Genomic DNA, 27,727 nt, shown 5'->3' on the forward strand with positions numbered 1-27,727 from the left:
GTAATTTACATCAGAGTTTTTCTTGTTGAAGACTGAGATTTGGGACTTGAGGGTTGGACCTAGAATTATGGTTATCATCGCCCCCTTTAGTTTCTCACTCCTCTTGGTCTTGTCCTCAGTTCAGGACCATGTTGGATGTACTTCCCCTTGAGGCCTGGGTTTTTGTTTGGATTGCCTGGCCTGGCCTTTGCTTGCCTGACTCTCCGTCTCGTGTCAGATAGCCAGGGAGTTCCAGTGAGTGGAACCTAGCCTGCACACTACTGACCATAGTGACTGCCTTGTTTCTGCCTTGTTACTTTCTCTGCCAGGGTGGGGAGAACCTTCTGGTTCTAACACTGGAGGGATGATCAGAAGAGAGCAGGGAAGAAGGATCAGGGGAATGGTTGATAAATATTGCTGGGGATGTAATTACAGAGATTGGGTCCCTGTGCAGAGAGCTTTGGGCAGCCTTAGTATGCCCCTAGAGTTAGGTGTCCTTCCATACACAGACTAAGGACAGCCTGTACAGGCAGGGGCAAAGCTCATCCCGTCAACAGCGTAAAGTAAATGGCAATGATGGGGAGGGGCCTCCCAGAGGTGAGAGGTGCAGTGGGGGATCCTGGGGTGGACTGCCTGGAAAGGGATTTCCTTTTTCAGAGAACAGCAACCTTTGACCTCCTGAGTAAATGGCCATGAGTGGCCTGGTATGTCCTTGAGTAAACAGGAACAGCCAGGAGCACTCTGTACTCTCTGCGGGTCTGGAAAAGCCACTCCTCTGAGAGCATGTGGAGGTATGTAGGATCTGTGGGGAGGGGCTTCTGTGGGCTGGGACTTGTTTGCCTGGGCCTGTGTAGAACCCACTCTCAGCAGGGGCCTGTGGAGCCAGTAGGGTTTCCCATGAGATGCCCTCTCTCCTTGGAGCCTGTTATCAGGCTTGGGCTGTGTTCACAGTCCAAGTGTGGTCCCATGGGTTCTGTGATCTGGGTGCCTGGTTCCTTGGTCATTGGTCACTCTATTTTTGACCTTGTTTCTTTGTGTAATGGTTCCTCAGGATGGTGTGGGATGTTCACCCTCCTGATGGGGTACGAGGTGCCACATCTGTGTACAGATGAGGGGAACTGTGGGGTTTGGAAGTCCTGTGTCCCTCTTTGGGATGAGGTAGGTCCTAAAGAGTGTGCACTTGAGTGAATGAGTTTGAGGAGGGGAGGATTCCAGACATGTGGGAGAGGTCCCCCACAGGCTGCGCAGGCAAGAGAGCCAACTGGGCTGAGGTGGGTGGTGGGTGTGGGAGAGTGGTGGAGCATAAGTTAGAAAATGAGGTGGAGGGCCTGGTTTCTCTAATGCCGGAAGCCAGGAATAAGGGAACTGGGGAGGCAGGGCCATGCCAACCCAGGTAATAGAAAGGGGGTTGAAGGAAAGGGAGTGATCTGAGAAGCTGGTGAGAGAGAAATTGGAAGGCAGAGTTGGGTAAATGAGAGCCAAGGCAGATGCTTGATGGGAAGGGAGGATGACAGGTGGCAAAAGAGTGCCCATGGTGTTGGCTTTTTGGACAGTAGCCAGTGTTGGTGACCTGAACCTTCTGGTTGAGGCTCTCCCTAGCCTGTGGAACCTCTGGGGGCTTCCAGGTTGATTTGTGTGTGACAGATTTGCCTCCCAGGAGGCTATCCCAATGGTCTTGAGCCAAAATCCTGCAATAGTCGTAATGGATAGGCCAGGTGCTGGCTCCTCCTGAGTTTGCAGTGAGCTCGCCAGGTTGTGTGCAAAGGGCCCGGCAGAGGGCACAACTGGGCCTCTGCTCAGCAGTTCCTCCCTAGGAAAGCCCAGGTATTTGCCAGTGAGAGGGAGTCCAGACTTGCCCAAGGCTTCCCGGCTTAGGGTGGGGCCAGGTACAGGCCTGGGAGGAAAAGAAGGAAATGTGCCCTTGCTTGTGCTCTTCGCAGCCCGTGTGCCCTCCTTTAACAGCCGGCTAGGTGTGGTATCACCTCCACTTGCCAGTGAGCAAACAGGCGTGTGTGGGGGTGGGGGTCAGGTTACTTGGCTTAGTGGTGGCACAAACCCAGGCCCAACCCCAGAGCCTGTGCTCCTCTCGCACTGCTAGAGACTGGGGCGGAAGGAGGGGGTGGCTGTCAGGGAGCCGGGGAGCCGGGGCAGTGGGAAGAAACCAGGCGCCCAGAAGTTCAGGTAAAGAAAGTTGGAGAAGGACGACCCCAAGAAGGGAAGGAGGGAGCTCGGGGCGCTGCGGAGCGGGGGTGCCAAGGGGCGCAGGGAGACGCCAGGCGCGGCGCCAGCACACCTGTGGGTGCGGAGCGCGCCCCCCGCCCGGCGCCGCCCGGCCCCGCCCCGCCCAGGAGCGCTCCCGATTCCGGTTCCTGCGCGGCGCGCAGGTGAGGCCCGGCGGGTGGGGCGGGGCCGCCCGCGCTCCGGGCCGCGCCTCTCGCCCCCGGCTCGCCCGGCCGCGACCCGCGTTGCCGTGGCTACCGCCGCCGTGCCGCCTGCGCCCCCCCCGGGAAGGGTCGAGTCCCCCGCCCTCGGCAAGTGCGGAGCCCGCGGGGCTGGAATGCGGGGTCCCGGGCGGCTCGAGGCCGCGCGCCCGGCTCTCGCGGCTGCTTCCGGCCTGGCCTCGGCGGCGGGCGGGGGGAGGGCGGCCCGGCGGGCGCGGGGGGAAGGAGCGCAGCCCGGCCCGGCCGACGCGGCTTTGTCTCCTTTGTTCCCGGTGGTGGCAGCGCCGCGGCGGGAGGGGCGGGCAGCGGGCGCGCTTTTCCGCCCCGCGGTCTCCGGGTAACAGCTGCAGCGCCGCCGGGGCCACCTCGGGGGCGGGGGGCAGCGAGACCGCCGCGCGCAGATCCCGAGCCCGCAGCGGCCGGCGCCCGCCTCGGCGCGCTCCTCTCGCGGGGCCCGGCCGGGTGGTGAGTGCGGGGCCGGGGCCGGGGCCGGGGCGGGGGCGGGGGCGGGGACGGGCCGCCCGGGGGCGCGGGAGGTGGGCAGCGTCGGTCCTGAAGCCGTCGGGCAGGGGCGGCCCGGGCGCGAGGTGGGCAGCCTCGGTCCGGAGAGTTGGGACCACACTTCTCCACACCGAGGGAAACTCTGGCGGCTCCGCCTGTAATGCGATTGGGAGACAGAGGAGGTGGAGCTGCTCCTCCGCGCCCCCTCCTCGCCGCCGCCTCAGCCGGGACCGGCCGGCCCCGTCCCCGCCCTCCAGGACCACTCGTGGGGTCCTTGCCCTGCGGCCCAGGGAGGAGGGACGAAGAGCCGATGGGGGAGGTCGAGCTTCCCTTTCCAGGCTGCGTTCGGTGCCACCGACAAAGGCGGACTGTGAACCTTGTTGTTGGGCATCTGCAGAGGGGGACCCCCCCACCTCCCTGCACGACCCAGTCGTTGGGTGATTGATGAGCGCTCCTGAGCCCTCCAGGGTATTGCAGAAATGGTGGACCCCTCCACCCCGCCTGGACACACAATGCACCACAGCACTGTCCATGAATCTCGTCTCCTGAGTGGACCCTGGGAGCCAAGCAGGAGAAGGGGAAGGAAAGGCCAGTTTCCTACTGATCCCTGTGACTTGGTAGATGAAGGCTGGGTATCCCCCCTCCAGATGTGGAAGGGCAGAGCTTGTTAGCCTCTTTGGTTGGCGAGGACAGCCCCAGGAAGACCCTGGAGGTGCCTTCTCTTTGCAGATAGACGTTGGGCAGCTGTGGCGTTTGCTGAGAGGTTCAGAGAAAGATGGGCCCAGAAGAGACCTCAAGGCAGGCCTACGGCCCGGGTACATGCAGGGTTAGGCTTCGCCTGTGAGTTTGGATGAGGCCTGAGATCTTGTGATCCTGCAAGTTGAGGACATGAGGCTTGGCTCCAACCAGCCTTTTCAGTCTGCTCTGGCCTGGTTATTAATAAAAGTGGGCCTCACACCTTGTCCCTTTGAGAGGCCAAGTGTCCCAGAGAGGGACGTGAGCCCTGTATCTCCCCTCCTGGCCAATTCTTTGGCTGTGAAGTGGGGGATCTCTCCACAAGTAAGGAGCACCTGCTTTGTGCTAATACCTGTCTTAGTTGCTGGGGCCTCTGAATCGAAAGCCACTTTTCTTGCCGGCAAGGAGCTTTCAAGTCTAGAATGGGGAAGGTGGGACAGAGAAAAGTGACCTTGGTTGGTGCCACTCCTGCCAGGCACACACCGTTTCATATTTAATGGTTGGAGCCCTCCTGCCTCCCATTCTACAAACTGGATCTGTAAGGCTCAGCCTGAGGCAGAGCTTCTGTCCACACCAGGGTGGTAGCTGGGCATGTCCATTCCATCCACCATAGGGATCCTGGGAGGGACAGGGAAGGCTCTCCTGGGATATGATGGTTCAGAGTCAGAGTTAACCAGCTAGAGAGGGAGTGGGCATTCCAAGCAGGGAGGAGTGTGAAACAGCTCACAGTTCAGACCAGCAGGAGCTAACAGCATGTGTGGGGGAGCCCTGGCATGGATTGGATGGAAGAGGGCGTGGACTAGAGGGGTTTGACCTTTATTCTTCAGGCCCGGGGCTGCCCCAGAGACTGGGGAGAGATATACTCTGATTCTGCTTGAAGATCCTGTGAGGTAGGAGGGGTAGCCTGGAGGGACTGGGGGCTGCTCTGGCCTGTGAATTCAAATGCCCAGTAGGGAGAAGATGTCACTGCCGGGCCTTTCTTCTTTCTCCACCTGCGGTTAATGGGGAAGAGTCCTGCCTCGGTGACTGAAGAAGCCTGTCACTTTTCCCAGAGTGGCTCAGCCTCCAGCTTCCTTTGTGGCTGGCCAGGAGCTCTTCTGATCCTTTCCATCCTCCTGTGGGCCACTTGACCCAGTTGTGATTTTACATTTGGGGAGTGTCTTGGTTGCTGCCCCTTGAGGGCTGGAAAACCTTGGCACGCAGTAGGCTCTGAGCAAATGTTTTTAAGCGAATAAAGGAGTGACTCTTGGTCTAACCATGGACACTCTGCCCGTAGCACATCCCTGAGCAGGAGGTGGCCGGAGGGAGTGAGCAGTAGCTGAGTGCAGGAGAAAGCCTCTCCCATTCTCAGGCAGACTCTGTCTTCCCAGAGTAAGAAACTTTCCCCCCATCCCTTGGAAACAAGGTGGGGGGCTTCTGGAACCCTGGCCTTGCCATAGTCCTGGGTTCACGACTCTCCCTACTATCCCCTTTCCCCCACCCCCTCGGGTAGCAAACAGAGGCGGCCTTGTTCCTGCTCCCATAGAGCTGCCCTGTTCTCCACACACTAAAAATGGAAACCCCCAAGCTATTTTGGGAGCAGTGCCCAGCTGGGCTGTGGCCACTGCTCCCCTGCTCCCACCAGGCTGCTGGACCCTTCTCTGAGACTTACGCCCAGCCTTCTCATTGCGGGACAGTCTCAGCAGTACCTTGGCGGGGTCTTGGCTGGGAGGAGCTGACCCTGGGCTGAGGGAAGCTCTCCCTCTTGCAGACTGGCAGCTGGGGGCGGGAGGGGCTGGGCAACGTGGGCTGGCAGAGGCCGAGTAGAAGTTATCTCCCGGCCTGGGAGCAGCATTTCATCAACCTAGTGTTCCTGACTGGGGACCACCCGGGGCTGGGGAAGATAGTGTTGCCATGGTTTTCAGCTCCCAGCAGGCCTTAGCAGGGGCTTACAGGGAGGGATCTGTGAGAAGAGCAGGGACCCAGGGTCTGAGGAGACCCCGGGGGTGGGCAGCAAAGCTGGACATGGTGACTTCTGGGACAAGCCTCCCCCAACCCTGGGCCCTGGCTCTGCTCTGACCTGCAGGAGAAGAAATAGCAAGAGATATGCTGGCTTCCAAGGCCCTGTAGGCCTTAGGGCTCGAACCAGGGAAGTGCGCATGAATCTGTGTGTGTGGGTGTCTGAATGTGGGTGGGTGTGACATCTGCTTGTGTGGAATGCCTGTTTGTGCAATGTGTGTGTTTGTGTAAGGAGGTTGTGTCTTTGTGCAGGTGTCTTAAGTGTGTGTGGTATATGGCCTGTGTTTCTCTGTGTGTCTGTGCTATGTGGACGTGTTGCATCTGCATGTATCTGCATGTGTGCAAGTGCCTGTGTGCTTGTGTGTGGGCGTGTGCATGCAGTGCCAGTGGCATGTATGTTTCTTTGTGTATGCAAGCTTGTGTTTCCCTATGTGCCAGTGTCAGTTTGGGCTAGGACGGTCCCTGGCCTGTGTGGTACCTGGGTGCCCTGATGGAGTTTGGGCAGAGGGTGAGAAAGAGTTCCAGGAAGGGAGAAGGAGCTGCAGAGGGACAGGGCCATACTGGGGTGGGGTGGGGCTGGGCTCTGCCAGCTATGGGGCTCCTTCCTAGCTGCCCTTTCCCAGGCCCTGAGGGTGCCTGGTTCCACTGCCCTCCTCCTCCCTGTGTGGGCTCTGAGGAGGCGTCCCCTGTGGAATGTGTTTGGTGGCTGAGGGCCAGGCTGGGCCCAGTTCCACTGGCAGGCTGGGCAGCGGGAAGGGGAGCCTGGGCTCCCACATGCCTGCAGCCCAGCCCCCAGCTTCATGTTCTGCTATCTCCCTGGCTAGGTGACTCCCACACAGGTCATGCTGTTATCTCCTGATCCAGTCGGCCCTGCCAGGTGAGCCTGACCTCACACCTAGGCACTTGGGAGAAGTGTGACTCCTTCTTATGGCTCTCCAAGGTGGGGTCTAGTTTCTCAGACCCCAACCCTGGCAGCCTCAACCTCCCTCATCTTGTCATTGGTTCTGTGGTTTCCTTCTGGATTCCTGGCCTTTTCAGAGGGGTCCTCTCAGTGCTCTGAGCCTCTCAGGGCTCTGGGCCTCTCCTTCCCCTCACTTGCTCTCTTGCCTATTCCAGGCCCCAGTCCCCTGGGGTTGGGTTGTTTCCCACATCTCTGCCCCACTGGCCGCTTACCCTCGGACCCTGTGGTGACACAGGCCAGGGCAGGGCAAAGGGGTGGTGGGATGGGATGGAGGTCTCCTGAGACCATAGTGCTTGCAGAAAACGAACAGCGTTGAAGTTACCAGGAAAAGATCTGACCCCTTGCTAGTATGTGGTCCTGGGGTCATCCTGGACCACAGTGCCATCTAAGCCTGGGCCTCCTCTGCTCACTCCCTGGGGTTAGGAGAATCATCTTGGTGATGTGATCCCAACAGTGGCCCTTCAGCACTCCATCTCTCTCCTTGCCAGGTGACCATGCCTGCTCTCGGCCCAGCTCTTCTCCAGGTGTTCTGGGCTGGGTGGGTTCTCACCCTCCAGCCCCCTCCACTGGCTGTTTTTACTCCCAATGGCACGCATCTGCAGCATTTGACACGGGATCCCACCTCAGGCACTCTCTACCTAGGAGCCACCAACTTCCTGTTCCAGCTGAGCCCTGGGCTGCAGCTGGAGGCTACCGTGTCCACGGGCCCTGTGCTAGATAGCAGGGACTGCCTGCCACCTGTGATGCCAGATGAGTGCCCCCAGGCCCAGGCTACCAACAACCTAAACCAGCTGCTCCTGGTGAGCCCAGGGGCCCTGGTGGTGTGCGGGAGTGTGCACCAGGGGGTCTGCGAGCTGCGGCGCCTGGGGCAGCTTGAACAGCTATTGCTGCGGCCCGAGCGCCCTGGGGACACCCAATATGTGGCCGCCAATGATCCTGCGGTCAGCACAGTGGGACTGGTGGCCCAGGGCTTGGCTGGGGAGCCCCTCCTCTTCGTGGGGCGAGGCTATACCAGCAGGGGTGTGGGGGGTGGCATCCCTCCCATCACAACCCGGACCTTGTGGCCGCTGGACCCCCAAATTGCCTTCTCCTATGAGGAGACGGCCAAGTTGGCTGTGGGCCGCCTCTCTGAGTATAGCCACCACTTCGTGAGCGCCTTTGCACGTGGGGCCAGTGCCTACTTCCTGTTCCTGAGGCGAGACCTGCAGGCTCAGTCTAGAGCATTTCGTGCCTACGTGTCCAGAGTGTGCCTCCAGGACCAGCACTACTACTCCTATGTGGAGTTGCCTCTGGCCTGCCAGGGTGGCCGCTATGGGCTGCTTCAGGCTGCGGCTGTGGCCACATCCCGGGAGGTGGCCCAGGGCGAGGTGCTCTTTGCAGCCTTCTCCTCAGCCGCTCCCCCCACTGTGGGCCGGCCTCCGTTGGCAGCTGCCGGAGCATCTGGAGCCTCTGCCCTCTGTGCCTTCCCTCTGGACGAGGTGGATCGCCTTGCTAACCGCACACGAGATGCCTGCTACACTAGGGAGGGCCGTGCCGAGGATGGCATCGAGGTGGCCTATATTGAGTATGATGTCAACTCTGACTGTGCACAGCTGCCGGTGGTGAGTCCCAGCTGATTCCTGTCTGGCATTCACAGCCAAGCAGCTGCCCGAGGACTCTGAAGGGAAACTAGTGGTGGTGTGGGGGCTGATCAGGTCAACGGAGGGAATGTACTTCCATTGTGCCTGGGTGGTGGAGAGATACCTTACTGAAATTGTGGCGCTCAGGTTTTGGAGAGCCATTCATAGCTGGGCTTGGACTGGGCTCTGTAGAGGTGGTGTTTGTGTGGGTAGACTGAGGGTGTTTGGGGTCCTAGGGTATGGGGCAGGGACCTAGAATGTAGGGAGTTAGGCCCTGTTTCAGGTTTTTGAGCAAGAGCCTGGTGAGGTTGAGACTTGTTTGGCTCTAGCTTCTGGATGGATAACACAGGGAAGAAGCCCCACCCAGGGGGACTGAGTGAGGGAAAGGTAGTAGGGGCCTAGGGGAGCAGACCTGGACATGAAGACACAAGCTGGTGGACAAGGGGAAGACTGAGTGCATAAGCTGGGGTTGGGAGAAGGTGGAACTCCAGATGGGTGGGGATCAGGGGCAGGGTAAGGAGCTGCTGGAGCCTGTCCAAGGCAGCTGAGGCCACGCTAAGGATGCAGCTGTGGGCGATGTCAGGGAGGGCTGGCAAAGAGACTGGGTGGGGATGGGGCAGTCTATGGTCTCCCGAAGAGAAGGGTGAGGGAATAAGGCTGTCCTGGAGGCCCAGCAGAGGAAATAGAATCATTTAGGGAAAGCTGGCTGGGCCAGGGGATTGTGATATCCAGGGAGGGCCTTATTAGTCTTGCTGCCTGTAGGATACCCTGGATGCTTATCCCTGTGGCTCAGATCACACGCCCAGCCCCATGGCCAGCCGTGTCCCCCTAGAAGCCACACCCATTCTGGAGTGGCCAAGGGTCCAGCTAACAGCTGTGGCAGTCACTGTGGAGGATGGACACACCATTGCTTTCCTGGGTGACAGTCAAGGGCAACTGCACAGGGTGAGTCCACAGGAAGTACTGGGCTCTGTCCCACGATAAATTGCTGGTGACCAGCCTGGGCTGAACTATGCCTCTGACCCCTAAGGCTGGGATGAAGGATCTGTGACACACCCCTGGCCCCAAGACTAGGAGAGATGACTTATGCTTCTCTTTCCAGGGCTGGGTGGTTTTTATCTATGACTTCCCCATCCCCTCCCCATGGGTTGGGTGGCGTGACCTGTACTGCCTAGGAGAAAGTTCTGCTTGTAAATTGCTTCAGTCATGGGGAGAGGAGAGGGTCTTGGGTCTGTGGCCATGGACTTGGGTACCAGAACTTGTGGTCTCTGATTTCAGGTCTACTTGGGCCCGGGAAGTGATGGCCACCCATACTCCACACAGAACATCCAGCAGGGGTCTGCTGTGAGCAGAGACCTTACCTTTGATGGGTCCTTTGAGCACCTGTATGTCATGACTCAGAGCACAGTGAGTACCAGGCGAGAGCTGGGACCTGGCTGCTGGGAAGGGCCTTGGGCTGGGCCAGGGACCCATGAGTCACTGGTGTTTGGATTGCTGTCATAGCTTCTCAAGGTTCCTGTGGCCTCCTGTGCTCAGCTCCTGGACTGTGCATCTTGTCTTGCTCACAAGGACCCATACTGTGGGTGGTGTGTGCTTCTTGGCAGGTCAGTGCTCTACTGACTCCTGACCCCGATCTATCCCCCAACCCCAGCCTCCTGCCCTAGCACTGCACCTGCATAACTGCCCTGTCCAGTATTCCTGGTCCTTGACCCTTGACTTACAACCCCTGAGCCTTGGATGCCCTACTCTCCTTCCTGCATCCTCCATCCTGGACATCAGAGGCCTGCCAGGGCAGATGTAGCCTAGTGTCACGGCCTGTCTGAGGATCCTGCTGAGGTCCCCAGTATTGGAGGTGCCCTCCCCCATGAAGGTGGATCCCCATCATTCTCATGCAGGTGTAGTCGCCGTTCCGAGTGCTCACGAGGACAGGGCCCAGAGCGGTGGCTGTGGAGTTTCCAGCCTGAGCTGCGTTGTCTGCGAGTGGCAGTTATAAGTCCTGCCAACATCAGCCGAGAGGAGCGGAAGGAGGTGAATGAACAGAGCAGGCACATTCCTCATAGGGAGGGCTCTGGTGATGGGTCAAGACTTTGAATTTTAGTGTCAGTGGCTCCAAATACCACATGGCCTTATATGAGTCACTTCCCGTTGGACCTTGCTTTCTGTTTCTAACCCAGGCTAAAAGGCAATTGTGAAGGCTCAGGACCCCCAGCCCTTGGGGGCTGCCTGCCCTTGAGCCTGCTTACATTGGACACCCCAGAAACAAGCCCTGGTCTGCTCCAAAAGCCTGTTGTGGCCTTTCTTGGCAGGTTTTCCTGTCAGTGCCTGACCTGCCACCCCTGTGGCCAGGGGAGTCCTATTCCTGCCAGTTTGGGGATCACCAGAGTTCTGCCCTGCTGACCAGTTCTGGTGTGATGTGTCCTTCCCCAGACCCCAGTGAGGCCCCAGCACTGCCAAGAGGAGCCGGTGGGTGAGAGAAGGGGCCAGCCCCCGGGGCCTGGGAGCCCCACCCTCTCATCTTGCCCCAAGGGGTGCATTTGGGGTGAGGTGTGAATCTGGGCTGGGAGCCCTAAAGTAGCACCTTTCTCTGAGTCCCCTGGCTAGTCCCCAAGTCCCTAAAGTATCCATTTTGTGCCCTGTGGACTTCCCCAGACCCTGGGCTCTCCTCCCTGCTGATGGTGCTAACCCCACTCCGGGGCCCCTCTCTCCCGCTTTGCAGACCACGTGTCCGTGAGCGTGGAGCTTAAGTTCGGTGCTGTGGTGATTGCCAAAGCTTCGCTCTCTGTCTACGACTGTGGAGCAGTCACTGAGCTCCACCCGTCTGCACAGTGAGTTCCTCCCCAACCCCCAGCACCTGGGCTCCCCTGTGGTGACCGCTGCCCCATGGCTGTGCTCTGTGCAGGTGCCAGGCCTGTGTGAGCAGCCTCTGGGGGTGTAACTGGTGTGTCTGGCAGCAGCTGTGCACGCACAAGGCCTCATGTGACGTCGGACCCATGATTGTTAGCCAGCAGGTGAGCAGGACCTCTAGCTGGGCCCCACAGGGTTGTGTGGGTTTCTCTGATGGCCCAGGGTCTGTGCACCTACCCACCCGCGGGCTGCTGTGTGTGGCGGACTCACTGGAGTTTGAGGAGAGACGTTTGTGGCTGAGCGGCAGGGGAGGTCTGGGCCTCATGCCCCACCTCAGCACAGATGCCCCTGGAGCCTGCCCTCCCCTCTCTCCTTTGGAGAATTAACGGGCTGTTTTTGTTTCTCTTTCCCTTGGTCTCCTTTCCTCTTAACACACCCTTTGCCTGCCTGCCACCTGCTCCCACGCCTGCCTGCTGAGTGGCCCCTCCTGTCTTTCTCTGCCTCCCCCTTCAGAGCCTGCTTCTCTCCCCAGCCCCTCCAGCAAGAGATGTACCCACCCCCTTCCCATCCCAAAACCCCCAGGCCCCTGTCACCCCTGCTCCTGACACCCTTCCCATGGAACCTGGGGCCCCTTCCACAGCCACAGCCTCGGATGTCCCACCTGGGGACGGGCCTTCCCTGCTCAGCCCCTGGGGGCCAGGGACAGGTCCTGGTCCCGTACCTGCCTCAGCCTCCACAGAGTCACCTCTCCATGAGGAACCTCCCCCTCCCGACCCCCCCAACAGACCTGGAACCGCTGTCCCTGCCCCCACTGACTCCGGACCCATGGCCACACCCGAAGACCTCTCAGCCTCCCACCCATCGCCCTCAGATGCAGCAGCACTGCCCCCTGCCCCTGCAGACCCCGGCCCCGAGGCCGACCCCTCTGCGGCACTCCTGGACCAGCCCCCCGGCACTGCTCCCGCCACTACTTTCCCAGGGGCCGCTGGCTCCGTGAAGCCTGCTCTGGACTGGCTCATGAGAGAAGGCGGCGAGCTGCCTGAGGCGGACGAGTGGACAGGGGGTGACACACCCGCCTTCTCCACTTCCACCCTCCTCTCAGGTGATGGAGACTCGGCTGAGCACGAGGGCCCTCCTGCCCCCCTCATCCTCCTGTCCAGCCTCGACTACCAATACGACACCCCCGGGCTCTGGGAGCTGGTGAGGCCCAGCCCAGGAAGGAGGCCTCGGGAGGGGACGCAGGGCAGACTCGGCCCTTTACCTGCAATTCTGTATCTGGAGGGTTCAAGGGGCAGGGTGGGTTCTGCAGCTCCATGCTGGCCTGGGCCCCAGGTTCTGCATGGGGAATGGGTGAGTTGACAGGGTGGGCTCCATAGACTGCCTTGCTCTTGGTGTCTGCAGGAGGAGGTGAACCAGGGGGCCAGCTCCTGCCCTTGTGTAGATAGTGTTCAGGGCTCCACGCTGATACCCGTCCATGTGGAACGAGAAGTCCGGCTGCTGGGAAGAAACCTGCGCCTCTTCCAGGTGGGTGCATTGGGTTGCTAGTGTACTTGCAGCCTCCTTGGCTGTTGACCAGCCACACACAAGCCCTGGAGAGCAGGAAGAGAGCTTGGCCCCAAGTCTCAATCCCAACCCAGGGGCTCTACTAGGGGCCCTACGGGGCTCACTGGGCTCAGCTCCTACTACTGCCTGCCCTACCAGCTGTGTTCTCTGCCCCCAGGACAGCCCAGGAGACAATGAGTGTGTGATGGAGCTGGAGGGCCGCGAAGTGGTGGTTGAGGCCCGGGTCGAGTGTGAGCCACCTCCTGATACCCAGTGCCATGTTACATGCCAGCAGAACCAGGTATGGATTATGAATACCTGGGTGGGCAACATGTGCTGGCCACAGGCTGTCTCCCAACCTCAGCTGGCTCACCACACTCATCCTAGCCCAGCTGTAACCCTGTGACCTTGAGGGAGTCTGGGTAACCGGCTCTGACCTTTGACCCTATGTGCCTGAGGTCCCTGCACCTCAACTTTGACTTTGTGTTCCCGCAACTAGTCATTTTGGTCCCTTTTTCTGACCACCCCCTCCCCAGGCCTGATGCCTCCCCCAGCCCCAGGCTCTGACCTCATTCCCATTTCTCCAGCTCAGCTATGAGGCTCTGCAGCCAGAGCTCCGTGTGGGGCTGTTTCTGCGTCGGGCTGGCCGTCTGCGTGTGGACAGTGCTGATGGGCTGCATGGTGAGCTAGTTGGGGCCTCTGGGGGCCTGGGGCTCCTCCACGCCTGCCTCTCACTTTTGTCTCTGCTACCCCCAGTGGTACTGTATGACTGCTCTGTGGGACATGGGGACTGCAGCCGCTGCCAAACTGCCATGCCCCAATATGGCTGTGTGTGGTGCAAGGGAGAGCATCCACGTTGCGTGGCCCAGGAGGCTTGTGGCGAGACTGAAGCTGTGGCCACTCAGTGCCCTGCACCCCTCATCCACTCGGTGTGTTGAAACACTGGTGTGTCCCTTCCTCACCGCTGCCTTTAGAGGGAGGGTGGGGGTACTGTGAGTCCAGGGGGCCCAAAGGTGGGAGACTGGAACTGCCTTTTCAGGCTGCCAAAGGTTGACTGGTGGGTGGAGGTGAGCAGTCCACCTCTTGGAACAGGTAGAGCCGCTGACTGGGCCTGTGGACGGAGGCACTCGTGTCACCATCAGGGGCTCCAACCTGGGCCAGCATGTGCAGGATGTACAGGACACGGTCAGGGTGGCCGGAGTGCCATGTGCTGTGGATGCTCAGGAATACGAGATCTCTAGTAGGTGAGTTGGCTGGACCAGTAGGAATTTAGCACACCTTGTAGGCTCCCTGATTGGCTTTCCCACTCACACCTGTCCACCCACTCCCTACTCATCTGTCCTTCCTTCTCCCCCTTTCCTTTTTTCTGGTCACAATGCCTCAGAACTAGGGTTGCCATTTGGAGCCTCAGAGCACTCACCTCTGCTTTGTGCACAGATATACGTGTTCCTAGTGTGGGCTGCTGGGGAACATTGCTGGACCCAGGCCCAGTCACTGCCTAGAGTCAACAGGTGGCCCTGTCCAGGTGTTCTCACCTGGCTCTCTGAGTGACTGTGGATGTAGCTGTGGTAGCAAGGTTCTCAGACCCCAGATAGCTGGGCTCAGAGGCTGACCTTCCACCTGCTGCTCTTTCTTCTCCAAACATTGCCTCAGGAGGGCTCTTTAGGAGGAGGGACTTGTGGCCCGCATGCTGAGTGTGACTCCTCTGTCCAGTCCCTGGGATCCTGGCTGCCTTCCCAGGGCCTATAGCTGATAGAGGTTCTGGTCATGGTAGCCTGGCTGGCAGCTACAGGGTCCCAGAGGTGCCCACACAGGATATTCCCAAGGAAATATCCACAATCAGCAAATCCCAAACCTGATTGAATATCAGAGTTACCTGGAGAGCCTTTCCAAAGCCACCAAAGGAATGGGTCCTTGGAACCCACCTCAGAGATCTGAATTCTCAGCAGGCCTGTGCTGGGGCCCCATAATCTATATCTTATTTAATTAATTTATTTATTTTGGTAATTTGTATTACATTTTTTTTTTAAAGATTTAATTTATTTATCTTGAGAGAGAGAGTGTGAGCAAGCATACACATGTGTGAGAGTGGCTGTGGTGAGGGTGGTGATGAGGAGGGGCGGGGGGGAGGGAGAGGGAGAATCTTAAGCAGGCTCCATGCTCAGCGACACAGAGCTTGATCTCATAATCATGACCTGAGCTGAGATCAAGAGTTGGACACTGTAACTGACTGAGCCACCCAGGCACCCCTCATAATCTGTATTTTAAACCAGACTTTGTTAGAGTATGTGGTTTCCCCCTCACTGAGTCATGGCCAAGACCTTTAGGTGATTGTCTAGATTGTTAATGATTCTAGAACCATGAGACTAAAGTAACTTGAAAAGTGATTTATAAAGAGATTAAAATATTCTCTTGCTAAAGTCCCTCCTAGGTACTTTACATATCACTTGTTCTGTTTTCTGAAGTGTTGGCAGTGAGTGTGACAATGTCACAGAATCGAGCCACTGCCAGGTTCACATTGGGGAAATTAATTTGCCCCAAGCTTTTGTTTTCTGGCTGAGAACCAGCATTTTCTTAGATTGCTCACTTTCCCTTTCCATCTACCCCCAGACCTGACTAGAGGCTTCCAGGGATTTTTTTTCCACGAGGAAATCAAGTTTCCACCCCTTTGCAAATGGTGTGGTGCATGTGGCAATGGCAGCCAGTTAGGCCATTCATTAGCTGAGCACCTCATCCCCACAGCCTGCCTTGCAGGGCTCCTTGTAAATTTGTGCCACACAGAGAGGTAAAGTCCTCTTTGTTAGAGGGCTTTAGGGTTGGACTTGGATGGTTGAAACTATGAATGTTAATTCTTAGATGCCAAAGCCCTCTGGTGTGCCATAAAGAATTTCCTCCAATGCAAGAAGGTCTCTGTCAACCTTGGGAGTGGGAAGAACACGTGATTTAGTAGGGCAGGGAGGGAGCAGCCGGTCAGTTTGAGGGGCCCTTGGTGCAGCCTGGCACTCCAGCCTGCCCTGTGCCCACAGCTTCGTGTGTATCACTGAGGCCAGTGATGGGGAGGTGGCTGGGGCAGTGACGGTGGAGGTGCCAGGAAGAGGACGCGGTGTCTCAGAGCACGATTTTGCCTACCAGGTGAAGTAGCTTTCCTCAGTGCATCTAGTTTTGCCTTCCTGGGCTTTCCTACTCTAAGGCCTTCTTGTCTGCCCCAGGCTACTCCTGCCTCTCTGTTGGTGGCTTCATGTTTGGCTGTCTCTCCCTGTTCCACTTCCCACAGGACCCAAAGGTGCATTCCATCTTCCCGACCCGGGGCCCCAGAGCCGGGGGCACCCACCTTACCCTGCACGGCTCCAAGCTCCTGACTGGGCGGCTGGAGGACATCAGAGTAGTCATTGGAGATCAGCCTTGTCACCTGTGAGGGCTGCTTCCTCATTCTGCCAAAATCCATGTGCTCTAGGAAGAAGACAGAGGGGTGGGATGCTGGGGAGAACAGAGAGGGGAGAGGGCCAGGTCTACTCTGTCAGAAAGAGGCCAGACCCTTTCTAAGCTGGGGCTGTCATGGGAATGTGGCCTCCAAGCTTACCTATGGAGCTTTCAGTCAGCTGAGGGAAGTAAGCTGAGGTCTGAGTGGGTCCTGTGGCCCAGAATCTTCTGTTTCCCCTTCCTGGCCCTGCCTTCCATTCGTCCCTCCCTGCCCTAGGCTCCTGGAGCAGCAGGCTGAGCAGCTGCGGTGTGAGACCAGCCCATACCCTGTACCTGCCACACTCCCTGTGGCCGTGTGGTTTGGGGCCACTGAGCGGAGGCTTCTGTATAGCCAATTCGAGTACACGTCAAACCCCAATGTCACCTCTGCTGGCCCTGCCAAGAGCTTCCTCAGGTGCTGGGCCAAGGGCATGGCTGCATGGCATGTACTGGGGCTGCAGCTCTAGGATGTGGGGAGGTTGCGGAGCTTTCTATGGAGGCTTGACTCCTATGGTACTGGGAGTGGGGGGCATGTGGCTTGGGGCTGGGCTAGCCTGGTTCTCCTAGCCACCCATGGGTCATGGTCTGTGTTGCAGTGGAGGACGTAAGGTATGGGTCCATGGCCAGAATTTGGATGCGGTCCAGACACCAAGAATCCGAGTGACTGTGGCCCCAAGAACCCTGCAGCCTTACCAGGGGCTTGGGCGGAGGCGCCGTGTGATCCCGGAAACCGCATGCTCCCCCGGTGGTTCCTGTGGCGGTCATCACGTAGGATATCCGTGGGCATCCCCCATGTGCACTGGGCTGGCCATCACCCACATCACCCCACATGCCACCCTGTGCACAGCCATGGTTGGCGGGTACCAAAGAGGCTATCCTTCAGTCTTTGCGTGACCTCCTTCCTGCATGGCTCTCAACTGATCCTCCCCCGTTTTTCCTCCCTCTGCCCCAGTTTGAGGAGCCGTGCCATGTGAATTCCTCTCAGCTCATCATGTGCCACACGCCTGCCCTCCCAGGCCTGCCTGAGGACCCCTGGGTCCAGGTGGAATTTATCCTTGACAATCTGGTCTTTGACTTCGCAATGCTGAACCCCACACCCTTCTCCTATGAGGCCGACCCCACTCTGCAGCCCCTCAACCCCGAGGATCCCACCATGCCGTTCCGGCACAAGCCCGGGAGTGTGCTGTCTGTGGAGGTACTGTTCCTGCTCACACGTGGTGGGGCCACATGACCCTTCACTTTGCTGGGCACTACTGCTGTGTGTAGGGGCATGACAGCAGAGCAAGGACCTGTGCATGGACCTGGCTCCTTACCCTTAATGTGGTGAGGGCTAAGGGACCAGTGGTGGGCTGCCCAGCCTGACACATCTGCCCGGGGCTTGGGTCCTGTAGCCTGGGTCCCAGCACACTCTGTGGCAGGAGTCTGAATGGCTGCATGTAGATGGTTTGGCACACGTAGTAGCTGGGTGGCACGGTACACAGTAGGCGCCTGGGCTAATGCCCATTTGGCAGCTTGACTCAATGTGGACAAACAGTTGGCATGGATTCTGACACATATAGTAGGTGGGCATTCTGAAACCCATCATCATGCACCGGGTGGGCCAGCAGACACAGCAGGGGATCTGGCTTTGTGAGGTAACTGGGCGGGATTCGGGGGCAACTATAACTGTCTGGATTTTTAGCTCTGGAGAAGTAAAAGTGTGAGGCAGGAGGATGGGAAGGGCAGAGGAGGGTCAGGGGACAGCTTGGAAGATACCCATGGACTGTCACCTCTCATGCAGGGGAAGAGGTGCTGAGGCACCATCAGCCCTGCCCCTAGGGATGGGTGTCAGGACCATCCTTCCCACATTTAGGGGGAAAGGATCTGAGTGACCACCAGCAACTCCCCTTAGGGAAGAGTTCTGAGTGATCCATCAGTGACCTCGTGTTCCAGGGGGAGAATCTGGACCTTGCAATGTCTAAGGAGGAGGTGGTGGCCATGATAGGGGATGGCCTCTGCGTGGTGAAGACGCTGACCCGTCACCACCTATACTGTGAGCCCCCCATGGAGCAGCCCCTGCCCCAGCACCATGCCCTTCGAGAGGCACCGGACGCCTTGCCTGAGTTCACGGTCAGTAGGTGGGCTGTGGGCTGGGCCAGGCACTGGGCACGTGCTGAAACCTTACTTACAGGTGCCTTCCTGTGTAGGTGCAGATGGGAAACCTGCGCTTCTCCCTGGGCCATGTGCAGTATGATGGCGAGAGCCCTGTGGCTTTTCCCATGGCAGCCCAGGTGGGCTTGGGGGTGGGCACCTCTCTTCTGGCTCTGGGTGTCATCATCATTGTCCTCATATACAGGTGGGTGCAGCTGGATGTGGCTGGGCTGAGGCTGGATGGGAAGGGGAGACTAGGCCAGGGGTCAATAAACACATTGCCTGTAAAGTCCCAGAGGGTACCAATTTTAGGCTTTGTGGGCTGAGTGGCCTCAGTGGCTCAGCTCTGCTGTTAAGCATGCAGAAGCAGCTATAGACGATATGTAAACACACGAATGTGGCCGTGTGCCAACAAATCTTTGCAGAAACAGGCCGTGGGCCGGATTTGGCCTGGTTGTAGTTCCTTGATTTCTAGGCTAACCCCGGGGCTAGCCTGCGGAGAGGGTGTGACTTGCCCAGGACAGGACAGTCTAAATTATTTTTGGGCTAAGTCTTGGCTTGGCTGGGCATGGCCATGTTGGACGGTATCAGCCTGGTCCAGGGTGAGGCTGGGGTAGATAGGCCTGGGCCAGGGGCACCAGAAAGGGCTCTGGCCTTGTCTGGCCTCCCCCTTCCTAACCTTGGTGCTGAGCAGGAGGAAGAGCAAGCAGGCCCTGAGGGACTATAAGAAGGTCCAGATCCAGCTGGAGAATCTGGAGAGCAGTGTGCGGGACCGCTGCAAGAAGGAGTTCACAGGTGAGGCCGCCGGCAATGGGCCTGAGCACCCTCCGGGGCTCTGCCTAAGGCTGTTCCCACAGTGTGGGATCCACACCCAAACCTGGCCTCCTCTGCTCAACAGACCTCATGACTGAGATGACCGATCTAACCAGTGACCTTCTGGGCAGTGGCATCCCCTTCCTTGACTATAAGGTGTATGCTGAGAGGGTCTTCTTCCCTGGGCACCAGGAGTCACCCTTGCACCGGGACCTGGGTGTACCTGAGAGCCGGCGCCCCACTGTGGAACAAGGCCTGGGGCAGCTCTCCAACCTGCTCAACAGCAAGCTCTTCCTCACCAAGGTGCCACGAGGCCCCCCACAGACCTCTCCACAGGACAAAGCGGGTTGGTGGGGGGGGGGAAGAAGCGTCTCCTGGCCCCACCCCTTCTGCCCCGCCCCCTGCCCTTTCTCTGTCCCTCCAGTTCTGAATGAGACCCTCCCTCCTCCTCCTGTCTCCCTGGCACCAGTTCATCCATACCCTGGAGAGCCAGCGCACCTTCTCAGCTCGGGACCGCGCCTATGTGGCATCTCTGCTCACCGTCGCACTGCATGGGAAGCTTGAGTACTTCACCGACATCCTCCGCACCCTACTCAGTGACCTGGTGGCCCAGTACGTGGCCAAGAACCCCAAGCTGATGCTGCGCAGGTCTGTATGGCTGTCGAAAGCCGTAGGGTTAGGTGTCTGTAAGGGCTGGGGCTAGGAGCTGAGGCAGAGCTCCTAACCCTCTGGGGGTTTGCTGCTGCTCAGAGCCCCAAGGCCCTGACCCTGCCCCAACCTTTCCCGTCATCCTAGGACAGAGACTGTGGTGGAAAAGCTGCTCACCAACTGGATGTCCATCTGCCTATACACGTTCGTGAGGGTGAGAAAGACAGAGGTGGATGGGGCTTGGGCTCTGCTCCAGGTTGGGGCAGGACTCTAAACTTCTCGGCTTCTAGTCCCCATGCAGCTTGTCTGCTCCTACCCAGCTTGTCTATGTCACCTGGGGCCCCTTGTAGCCTGTCCTCTGCCTCATCGTGGGCCATGTCCCATACAACTTCCTTTCATGCCTGTTACCTGCCCTGGGGGTCCTCACTGCCACGTCACTTCTCTAGGACTCGGTAGGGGAGCCTCTGTACATGCTTTTCCGTGGAATTAAGCATCAAGTGGACAAGGGACCAGTGGACAGCGTGACTGGCAAAGCCAAATACACCCTGAATGACAACCGCCTTCTCAGAGAGGATGTGGAGTACCGTCCCCTGGTGAGGGAGGGAGGAAGCGAGTGGGAAAGGGATACAGGGAGGGAGGGAGGGAGGGAGGGAGGAAGAGACTGCATGAACACATTTGTGCACAATGGTGTCAGCCCCTGGTGAGGATGAAGACAATGAGTGTGTGTGGTCATTATGAATGTATGTGTCTGGCTTGCAGATAGCCTGACTTCTGGCTGGCTGCTGGAAAGAGGCCCTTAGGTGGGCTTAGCAGGACAGAGTCTTGAGGACCAGTCCTTGAGGCAGAGGGACTTGAGGATAGGACCTCAGGCTTGGGATGGGGTCTGTGTGGACACAGCCAGGGTTTGGGGAGCAGTCCAGGTCCTTGCACTGAGCCAGGGCCTGAGTGTTTGCCTGATTGGTGTCATGCCAATGCTGCGATGCACCCACCAAGCCGGGCGCCAGCTCTGTCAGACCTTACGTCTCTTCCTCTGGGTTGCCTTCCCTTGGTGGAATCCCTTCCTTAGTGACCCACATGGGGTACCCCTGGGAAAATCTCATTCAGGCTGCACCAGCCCTGGTCCTCTCTCAGGCTGGTAGGGACTTGTCACTTCTCATGCAGGCTTCTGTCAGGTGTCTCAGCTTGTCCGATTGAACCAGGAACCTGGGGACCTGAGTTTTTTCTGCTGTTCAGCCCATAGACATTTTCTTAGTGCACTGTGCTAGGTGTTGGGGTCACAGAGGAGGGAGCTGCTGTCCCAGGGAGGTGGGGGGCGAGTGGGTAAAGAGATATGAATTAGGGACTCTGGTGCCTGGAGGTCAGAGGCAGTGGCTTCCTCCTGGGCTGTCTGCGCCTGGGTCATTCCGCGTGTGGCATGAGCCCTAATTGTTCCTGTGGATACCCTGGTAGACCCTGAATGCACTGTTGGCTGTGGGGCCTGCCGCGGGAGAGGCCCAGGGTGTGCCTGTGAAGGTCCTGGACTGCGACACCATCTCCCAGGCCAAAGAGAAGATGCTGGACCAGCTTTATAAAGGAGTGCCTCTCACCCAGCGGCCAGATCCTCGCACCCTGGATGTTGGTGAGGGTGGAGGGGAAGGGTAACCTGGGGGACTGAGCCAGAGTGAAGGCTGGGCTCGCCCTGGCCCAGGCCTACAGGGGCAGAGGTGGGCTGTGGAATACCTCTATACAGAACCTCTCCCATGGTGAGGGCACCCCCCCCCTTCCTACTTTTTGCAGAGGTTGGGTGATGTTGCCCCCTGATGGTGGAGCTCATAACCCTGTGGAGGGACACAGGAAGGGTGTCCCAGGAGCCCTAGACCAAGTCCCACCTTGCTCTTGCAGAGTGGCGGTCTGGGGTGGCTGGGCATCTCATTCTTTCTGATGAGGATGTCACTTCAGAGGTCCAGGGTCTGTGGAGGCGCCTGAACACCCTGCAGCATTACAAGGTGGGAGGGGTGAGAGCGGAAGGAGGGGTAGGGTGGGGTGGGGCTGGTGGAGGGGTCACGAGCTGTGGTTAGCAGGTCCCAGACGGAGCAACTGTGGCCCTGGTCCCCTGCCTCACCAAGCATGTTCTCCGGGAAAACCAGGATTATGTCCCTGGAGAGAGTGAGTACTCCCCCACCACCCCCGGCCCAGCGCCCACCCAATCTCCATCCTCTGCCCTTGCTTCGCCCAGTCCCCAGTAATGGGGAAAGCCCTCTGGACCTTAGGATGGGCTTGTGTCTACTTCCCTTCCACCTGGAGAAGCCCTCAACCCATGCGTCCACTCCTGGAAGTTGGCAGGAGCCTGAGGGCCCAGGGAAAGTGGTACCTGATGAGGGGTGATGAGCTGTGGGGTCTTGGCACAGGGACTCCCATGCTGGAGGATGTGGATGAGGGGGGCATCCGACCCTGGCACCTAGTGAAGCCAAGTGAGGAGCCGGAGCCTCCTAGGCCGCGGAGAGGCAGCCTTCGGGGCGGGGAGCGTGAGCGAGCCAAGGCCATCCCTGAGATCTACCTGACTCGCCTACTGTCCATGAAGGTGGGGCAGGAGGGATGGGTTGGAGGCTGGGGTCAGGGACAGGACAGGCAGTAGGTCTGGCTTGTGGGGGAGGATGGCTACTTATAGGATTTGAGGATGGTGTGGGGTGGGCATGGGTGTAGTACCCCAAGGCATCTGGGGCTGGGCTGGGGCTGAGGTCCCCTTGCTGAGTGCACCTCCTCTTGTGCTTACCCCCGCCCCAGGGCACCCTGCAGAAGTTTGTGGACGACTTATTCCAGGTGATACTCAGCACCAGCCGTCCCGTGCCACTTGCTATTAAGTACTTCTTCGACCTGCTGGATGAGCAGGCCCAGCAGCACGGCATCTCTGACCAGGACACTGTCCATATCTGGAAGACCAACAGGTGAGGGTGGGGCTGGAGCTGGTTGGGCCAGGTGTGTGTGGGGTCTTCTCTCCTGCCTCCCCAGCACACTCATCGGCCATGCTTGCCCTGCCCACAGCCTGCCGCTAAGGTTCTGGATAAATATAATAAAAAACCCGCAGTTTGTGTTCGACGTGCAGACATCTGATAACATGGATGCAGTGCTCCTGGTCATCGCACAGACTTTCATGGATGCCTGCACTCTGGCCGACCACAAGCTGGGCCGGGTGAGTGGGTCAGGGTGAATACGGAGGGCATTATGGGGTGGGGTAGTAATGGGTCAGGGATGGGTGGTGCTGTGTGTGCACAGATTCCGGAATGTCAGGGAGGAGGGCTGGGGAGGCCTCTGACTCCAGCGCCAGGCCAGGCTTTGTCCCTGAGCTCCCTGGAATGTGGCAGTGCCTCAGTCTTCAGAGATGACCCCTCAGGAACCAAATCCAGCAGGTGGCCTGGAGCTATTCTGTGACCATAGAATCCACCTGTTCACCTGGAAACCACCTGGTGGCCCCGCATCACCTCAGGCTCCCCCTCCTCCAAATCGTAGCCAGAGGCCCAGCGATCAGAAGTGACCCCTGCTTCTTTCTCATCCCCCACACTCAGAGGTGGAGGAGGTGTCTGCCTGCCAGTGCAGTAGACAGGAGAGGCCAGGGCAGTGAGTGCCAGGCGTGGAGCAAGGTGCTGGGGAGGGGAGCTGGGAGCACATAGGAGAGGCCAGGGCTTGTCTGATAGCACGTGGTGGTGGTGGTGGAGTGTTGTCACAGTGGTAAGAGCCAAGAGAGTCGCATGACAGATAAGGGGTCACTGCTGCAACTGCTCAGGCCCTCAGCAGACAGGGCTGGTGGCTCCTCAGGCCCATGAAGGGAACCTGTTACCTCTTGAGAGATCTATCTCTCGATCTCTGTGGAGAAACAGAATGTTAAGTTCTACTCTGTAGTGTTGTCTTTGAGGCCCATTTTTGTTCTGTGCGTTCTTGTCAGCCTATAATGAGCTGAGAAGCACAGGGTCCCACCAGGATCCAGGGGCCACCTCAGGTGAATGCTGTGTGGTGGCTGGGTTTTTGCTCAACCTTCACACTGCCGACCCCTCCCATCCCCCACCCCGCCCTTCCCAGCAAAAGTGCAAATGCTTGCTGAGTAGCTCAGGAATAGTCCAAACTAGGAATGCCAAAGGTCCCCCTCACGGAGTGTTGGTGAGGAGGCTTGCATGCTGACTCAGGCCGAGGACTGTGACACTGCCCACACAGGGCTGGTGCCATCTTGCCTTACCCTCCTGGCTGCTGTAGGATGAGGCAGCAGGTGCCGAGTACGGAAGTGTACTGCCCAGAACCCACTGCTTCAGGGGCCGAGCTGGGATTGGAACCCACCTCTTGGTGGAGGATGTGTCTGTGTGTGTTAAGACGTGGGTTCTGACTTGAGAGACCTGCTTCAGGCACCAGCTCTACCCCTCAGGGTGAAGTGATGTGGGGCTATTTACATTAATTTTCTGGATCAGTTTCCTGATTTTTAACATGATTATGTGGGGAATGAGCAGCATGTGGAGAAGCAGCATTAGGATTCCACAGAGCACTGCCCCCCCACCCCCATGCCTGTTCCCTGCTGGACGCAGGCAAAGGCATGGGGAGCTGAGAAGTGACCTTGGAACAATTTGGGGAGAAGCTCCAGGTGACAAAAGCCGAGACTGGACATCGATGGAGGCGAAGGGGTAGAGGAGGTCCTTGTAGAAAGAAATGGGTCAGAGGGACCAACCATCCCAGTTGCTGGGGATTGAGGGGTTTCCTGGGATATTTAAAACTGAAACAGTGCTGGGAAAATTGGGACAGTTGGTCACCCTAAGGGGGCTCTCTTTCTTTCCTGCTGGTGCCCAGGACTCCCCCATCAACAAACTTCTATATGCTCGAGATATTCCCCGTTATAAACGGATGGTGGAAAGGTATGAGGGCGAGGAGATGGGTCTGGAAGAGGGATGAGTGGACAGATTGATGGATGTTTATGGCTGCAGCCTAGGGGTGGGCCCTGGTGGGGTGAGGAGTGGCTCATTTACCTGGCAGCTGCCGTATCTGGTCTCTGGCAGGTACTACGCAGACATCAGGCAGACTGTCCCTGCCAGTGATCAAGAGATGAACTCCATCCTGGCTGAGCTGTCTCGGGTACGGCCCTCCCTCTGCTTCTTGGGTTGGGCACAGGTGTCCTGCCGTGAGGGTCCTGCTCTTTTGCAAGGAAGCCCTTGGGGCCTCAGCAATCCCATGAGCTGGTTGGGGCAGGACACATATCATCATCATAAATGCAGAACGTTCCACTGGCCACTATAAAAGGCCAGGGCTCCCAACATCTCACTGCAGAGCAGCAGAGACTTTTCCTGGCAGCTGCCACCTAACCTGACTCACCTGGCTAGTTGGGTGCCTACAGCCTGTGCTGGGATCTGGGGACAGTGCATCCAAGGCAGCGAGGTGGCTGGGATTCAGCCCCAGGCCTGTCCATGTCTCCGTACTGCTTCCCTCGGGGGTGTAGATGTGCCCCCACCTACTCCTAAACAGCCCCGGGGAACTTATAAACAGTGCATCTGAAACAATGATGCACACCACAAGCACACGCAGTAACAACTGCAGCTACAATTTGGTGGTGTTGCTGGGGGGTGCTTTGTCCACTCGCCTGGCCCCCAGGGGAGCTCCACAGGTTAGGTGCATCAGCGCCCTTGTCCTGACGAGGAGGTGCAGATTCAGAGATGGCTCTGTGGAGGGGCCTGGTGTGACCTCACGGAAGACGTGAGGGAGATCAGAGCTGACCTATGCTGGGTCACAGCCCGTAAGCGGCACCCGTCCCTGCTCAGCCCTGTGACCACTGGGGCCCTATTCACGCTGCAGACCTGGGAGCCCTGGTGTGTAGATGGGGCTGCCTGCCGCAGGGCCTGTCCCCTCCGCCACCTCCTCCCCCGTTTCCCAGGCGTCCTGTGGCTGGTGACACATTACTCTCTCTCATCTCTTGTCTCCTCCCTAGAACTACTCTGGGGACCTCGGGGCACGAGTGGCCCTGCATGAGCTCTACAAGTATATCAACAAGTACTACGACCAGGTGGGCAGAACCCTGGGCCCTGACCCCTGCCGGGGCCCCCCAGGCACAGAGCAGGCTGGGGAAGCACTCTGTGGGCCTGGGCCCTGGAACTGGCTGTGCTCTAGCCTGTCCTCGGGTTACCTCCTCAGCAGCGGCAGGGATCCCAGACACTGGGGCAGGGCCCCTGGGGCATCTGCCAGGGCCCGGAGGTGGTGTGGGGGATGTGCTGGGAGGGACACACAGCTGCCCCCTCTGCCCCCACCTCGCCCTGGCCTGCATCCCTCCCCGAGTCCACAGTGGCACTGTGCCGTGCGCGGCCTCCTCTGTGGGATGCACACGCTGCCAGAGAGGAGGGTCCTGCCAGGGTGGGCACGGGCACAACCAGCCAGTGAGGGGGCTGTCTGGGGGATCCCTGGACTGGGCCTCGGGTCCAAGTGCCCACAAGTCAGCCTGCTAAGTGCCTGCAGAATTGTCCACCAGCCACATGGCCGTTGCTGTTCAGAGATGAGGCGGTGCCTGCCTCATGGTCCAGGCCTGGAGTGAGGACAGTCATTCCATAAACGTGTGACACAGAAATGTGAACTCCAGGCACCCCGGTCTTGCTCCAGCAGTGCAGGCAGGGAGGGAGGGAGGCAGGGGTCTGTGGTGCGTCATGTGCTCTCATGCAGTCAGGGTAGGGACCCCCCCGACCCCATCTGCCCTGTGACAGCTGCCATGTGTCCTTCTGTAGTTGCTGGTATTTGGTTAGCATCTGTCCTGCCATCAGTGAGCTCCATGAGGGCAGGATCACGTGTGTCCCATCATCGTGGGGTCCCTGCTTCTTGCAGGGTGGGTAGGAGGAGCCAGGGTGGCTAGAACAGGGCTTCTAGGGGGCTCGCGGGGACCAGGCCGGTATAGTGGGTGCAAAACAATTTTACCAGTGGAAATGAATGTTTGTTACCGTGAGTGCTAAGTACTAAGTACTGAGTACTGAGTAAGTTCTCTCCTCTCTAATCCCCAAAACCCTATGCTGACTTCACCAGCCAGGCACTGAGGAAGTGAGGTAGTTCATTGGCTTTCTGGGGCTCCTTTCCCCTGGCTGTGCTGCAGTGTCTGAGGTGGCCAGCTGACGTCTGCGGGTGAGGGTGGTGGCGTGCTCCCCTGACCGGCCACTCTCTGTTGCAGATCATCACAGCCCTGGAGGAGGACGGCGCAGCTCAGAAGATGCAGCTGGGCTACCGGCTCCAGCAGATCGCTGCTGCTGTGGAGAACAAGGTCACAGACCTGTAGGGACCTGGCTAGCCCTGGCTTGCCATTGCCTCAGCCCTGCCTGAGCAGCCCGGGAACCGTGAGGGAGAAGTCACCTTCTTAGATGCCTGTAGTGCCTGACAAGCAGAGTTAGTGGAAGGTGGCTTCCAGTCTCCTGGGGCCTCTGGCCTGGGCCCTGCTGGACCTACCTCGCCGGCCTGGGGCCTTCAGGCTGACCGGGTGGTGCCCAGCCTGCTCCCTGAGCCCAGTGACCCTGTGGGCTGTTTTGTATGCGAGGTCTGTGTGTGGGGAGTCAGGGACTAAGGGCTTCCGGAGAGTGGCTGGAAGGGCCTCCAGCCCCTGGAGAGACTGTACTGTTCCTGAACACTGGCCTTTATCCCACTGGGATTCGGAAAGAGAGGAGGAGAACCCCACTTCCTGTCCCATCCTCCTCCATCATCCCTGACCTCAATTTAGTTGCCTCCGGCCTTGCTGCTGCCACGTCCCTAGGTCCGAGAGATGAATGCCCTTGCTAGGCCACTGCAGACTGACTCCTCTGCAGGGCTGGCTGCCTCGGGGTCACCGTGCCTCAGAGGCAGCCAGTGGTGAGGGGCACCTGCTGCAGGGGCCTGGACGAGAGTGGTGGCCCCACTGACTCAGCTCTTCATTAAAGGATAACACTCTGAATGGTGTCTGATGTGTGGGCTTGGCCCAGCCCCTCCCTTGGTAGGAGGGTGGCAGCTTGCACCTAGCAGGCACTGGAGGGAGTGCGACCTGTACCTTGTGACCCTTGGGCTGGCTGAGCTCTTTTTGGCTTCTGGGCAGGCTTGCTGGGGCAAAC

At 58.7% G+C, this 27,727-nt stretch overlaps 1 protein-coding gene across 5 annotated transcripts; it reads left to right on the plus strand.

The window, feature by feature from the left end:
* Positions 1-2,072: 2,072 nt before the first annotated feature.
* Positions 2,073-27,573, plus strand: PLXNB1 (plexin B1). Of its 5 annotated transcripts, none has more exons than XM_077859028.1 (38): positions 2,073-2,160; positions 6,479-6,531; positions 7,104-8,216; positions 8,997-9,179; positions 9,513-9,641; positions 9,738-9,838; positions 10,130-10,262; positions 10,541-10,697; positions 10,951-11,059; positions 11,134-11,242; positions 11,592-12,278; positions 12,480-12,602; positions 12,799-12,921; positions 13,208-13,301; positions 13,377-13,549; positions 13,713-13,864; positions 15,647-15,752; positions 15,895-16,031; positions 16,318-16,494; positions 16,676-16,847; positions 17,032-17,274; positions 18,012-18,188; positions 18,266-18,414; positions 18,904-19,004; positions 19,108-19,325; positions 19,492-19,670; positions 19,818-19,884; positions 20,117-20,263; positions 21,120-21,288; positions 21,552-21,655; positions 21,731-21,815; positions 22,058-22,230; positions 22,434-22,594; positions 22,692-22,839; positions 24,477-24,541; positions 24,683-24,758; positions 25,606-25,680; positions 26,824-27,573. In XM_077859028.1, the coding sequence occupies exons 3-38, from the start codon at positions 7,110-7,112 to the stop codon at positions 26,926-26,928; spliced, it is 6,414 nt and encodes a 2,137-aa protein (XP_077715154.1). In that variant the 5' UTR covers positions 2,073-2,160; positions 6,479-6,531; positions 7,104-7,109; the 3' UTR covers positions 26,929-27,573. The 5 variants fall into 5 exon arrangements, with proteins under 5 accessions (XP_077715154.1, XP_077715153.1, XP_077715155.1 ...); XM_077859027.1 differs by lacking the exon at positions 2,073-2,160 and adding an exon at positions 2,778-2,885; XM_077859029.1 differs by lacking the exons at positions 2,073-2,160; positions 6,479-6,531 and adding an exon at positions 2,862-2,885.
* Positions 27,574-27,727: the final 154 nt, after the last annotated feature.

This window comes from Canis aureus, chromosome 19 (genome assembly GCF_053574225.1).
Source record: "Canis aureus isolate CA01 chromosome 19, VMU_Caureus_v.1.0, whole genome shotgun sequence".
Lineage (NCBI taxonomy): Eukaryota > Metazoa > Chordata > Mammalia > Carnivora > Canidae > Canis > Canis aureus.

Coding starts and splice junctions, on each gene's coding strand:
- PLXNB1 (XM_077859028.1), top strand. CDS start 7,110: ATGCCTGCTCTCGGCCCAGCTCTTCTCCAGGTGTTCTGGGCTGGGTGG. Junction 13,302..13,376: donor CAGTGCTGATGGGCTGCATG/GTGAGCTAGTTG, acceptor TGCTACCCCCAG/TGGTACTGTATGACTGCTCT. Junction 18,189..18,265: donor ACGCCTTGCCTGAGTTCACG/GTCAGTAGGTGG, acceptor CTTCCTGTGTAG/GTGCAGATGGGAAACCTGCG.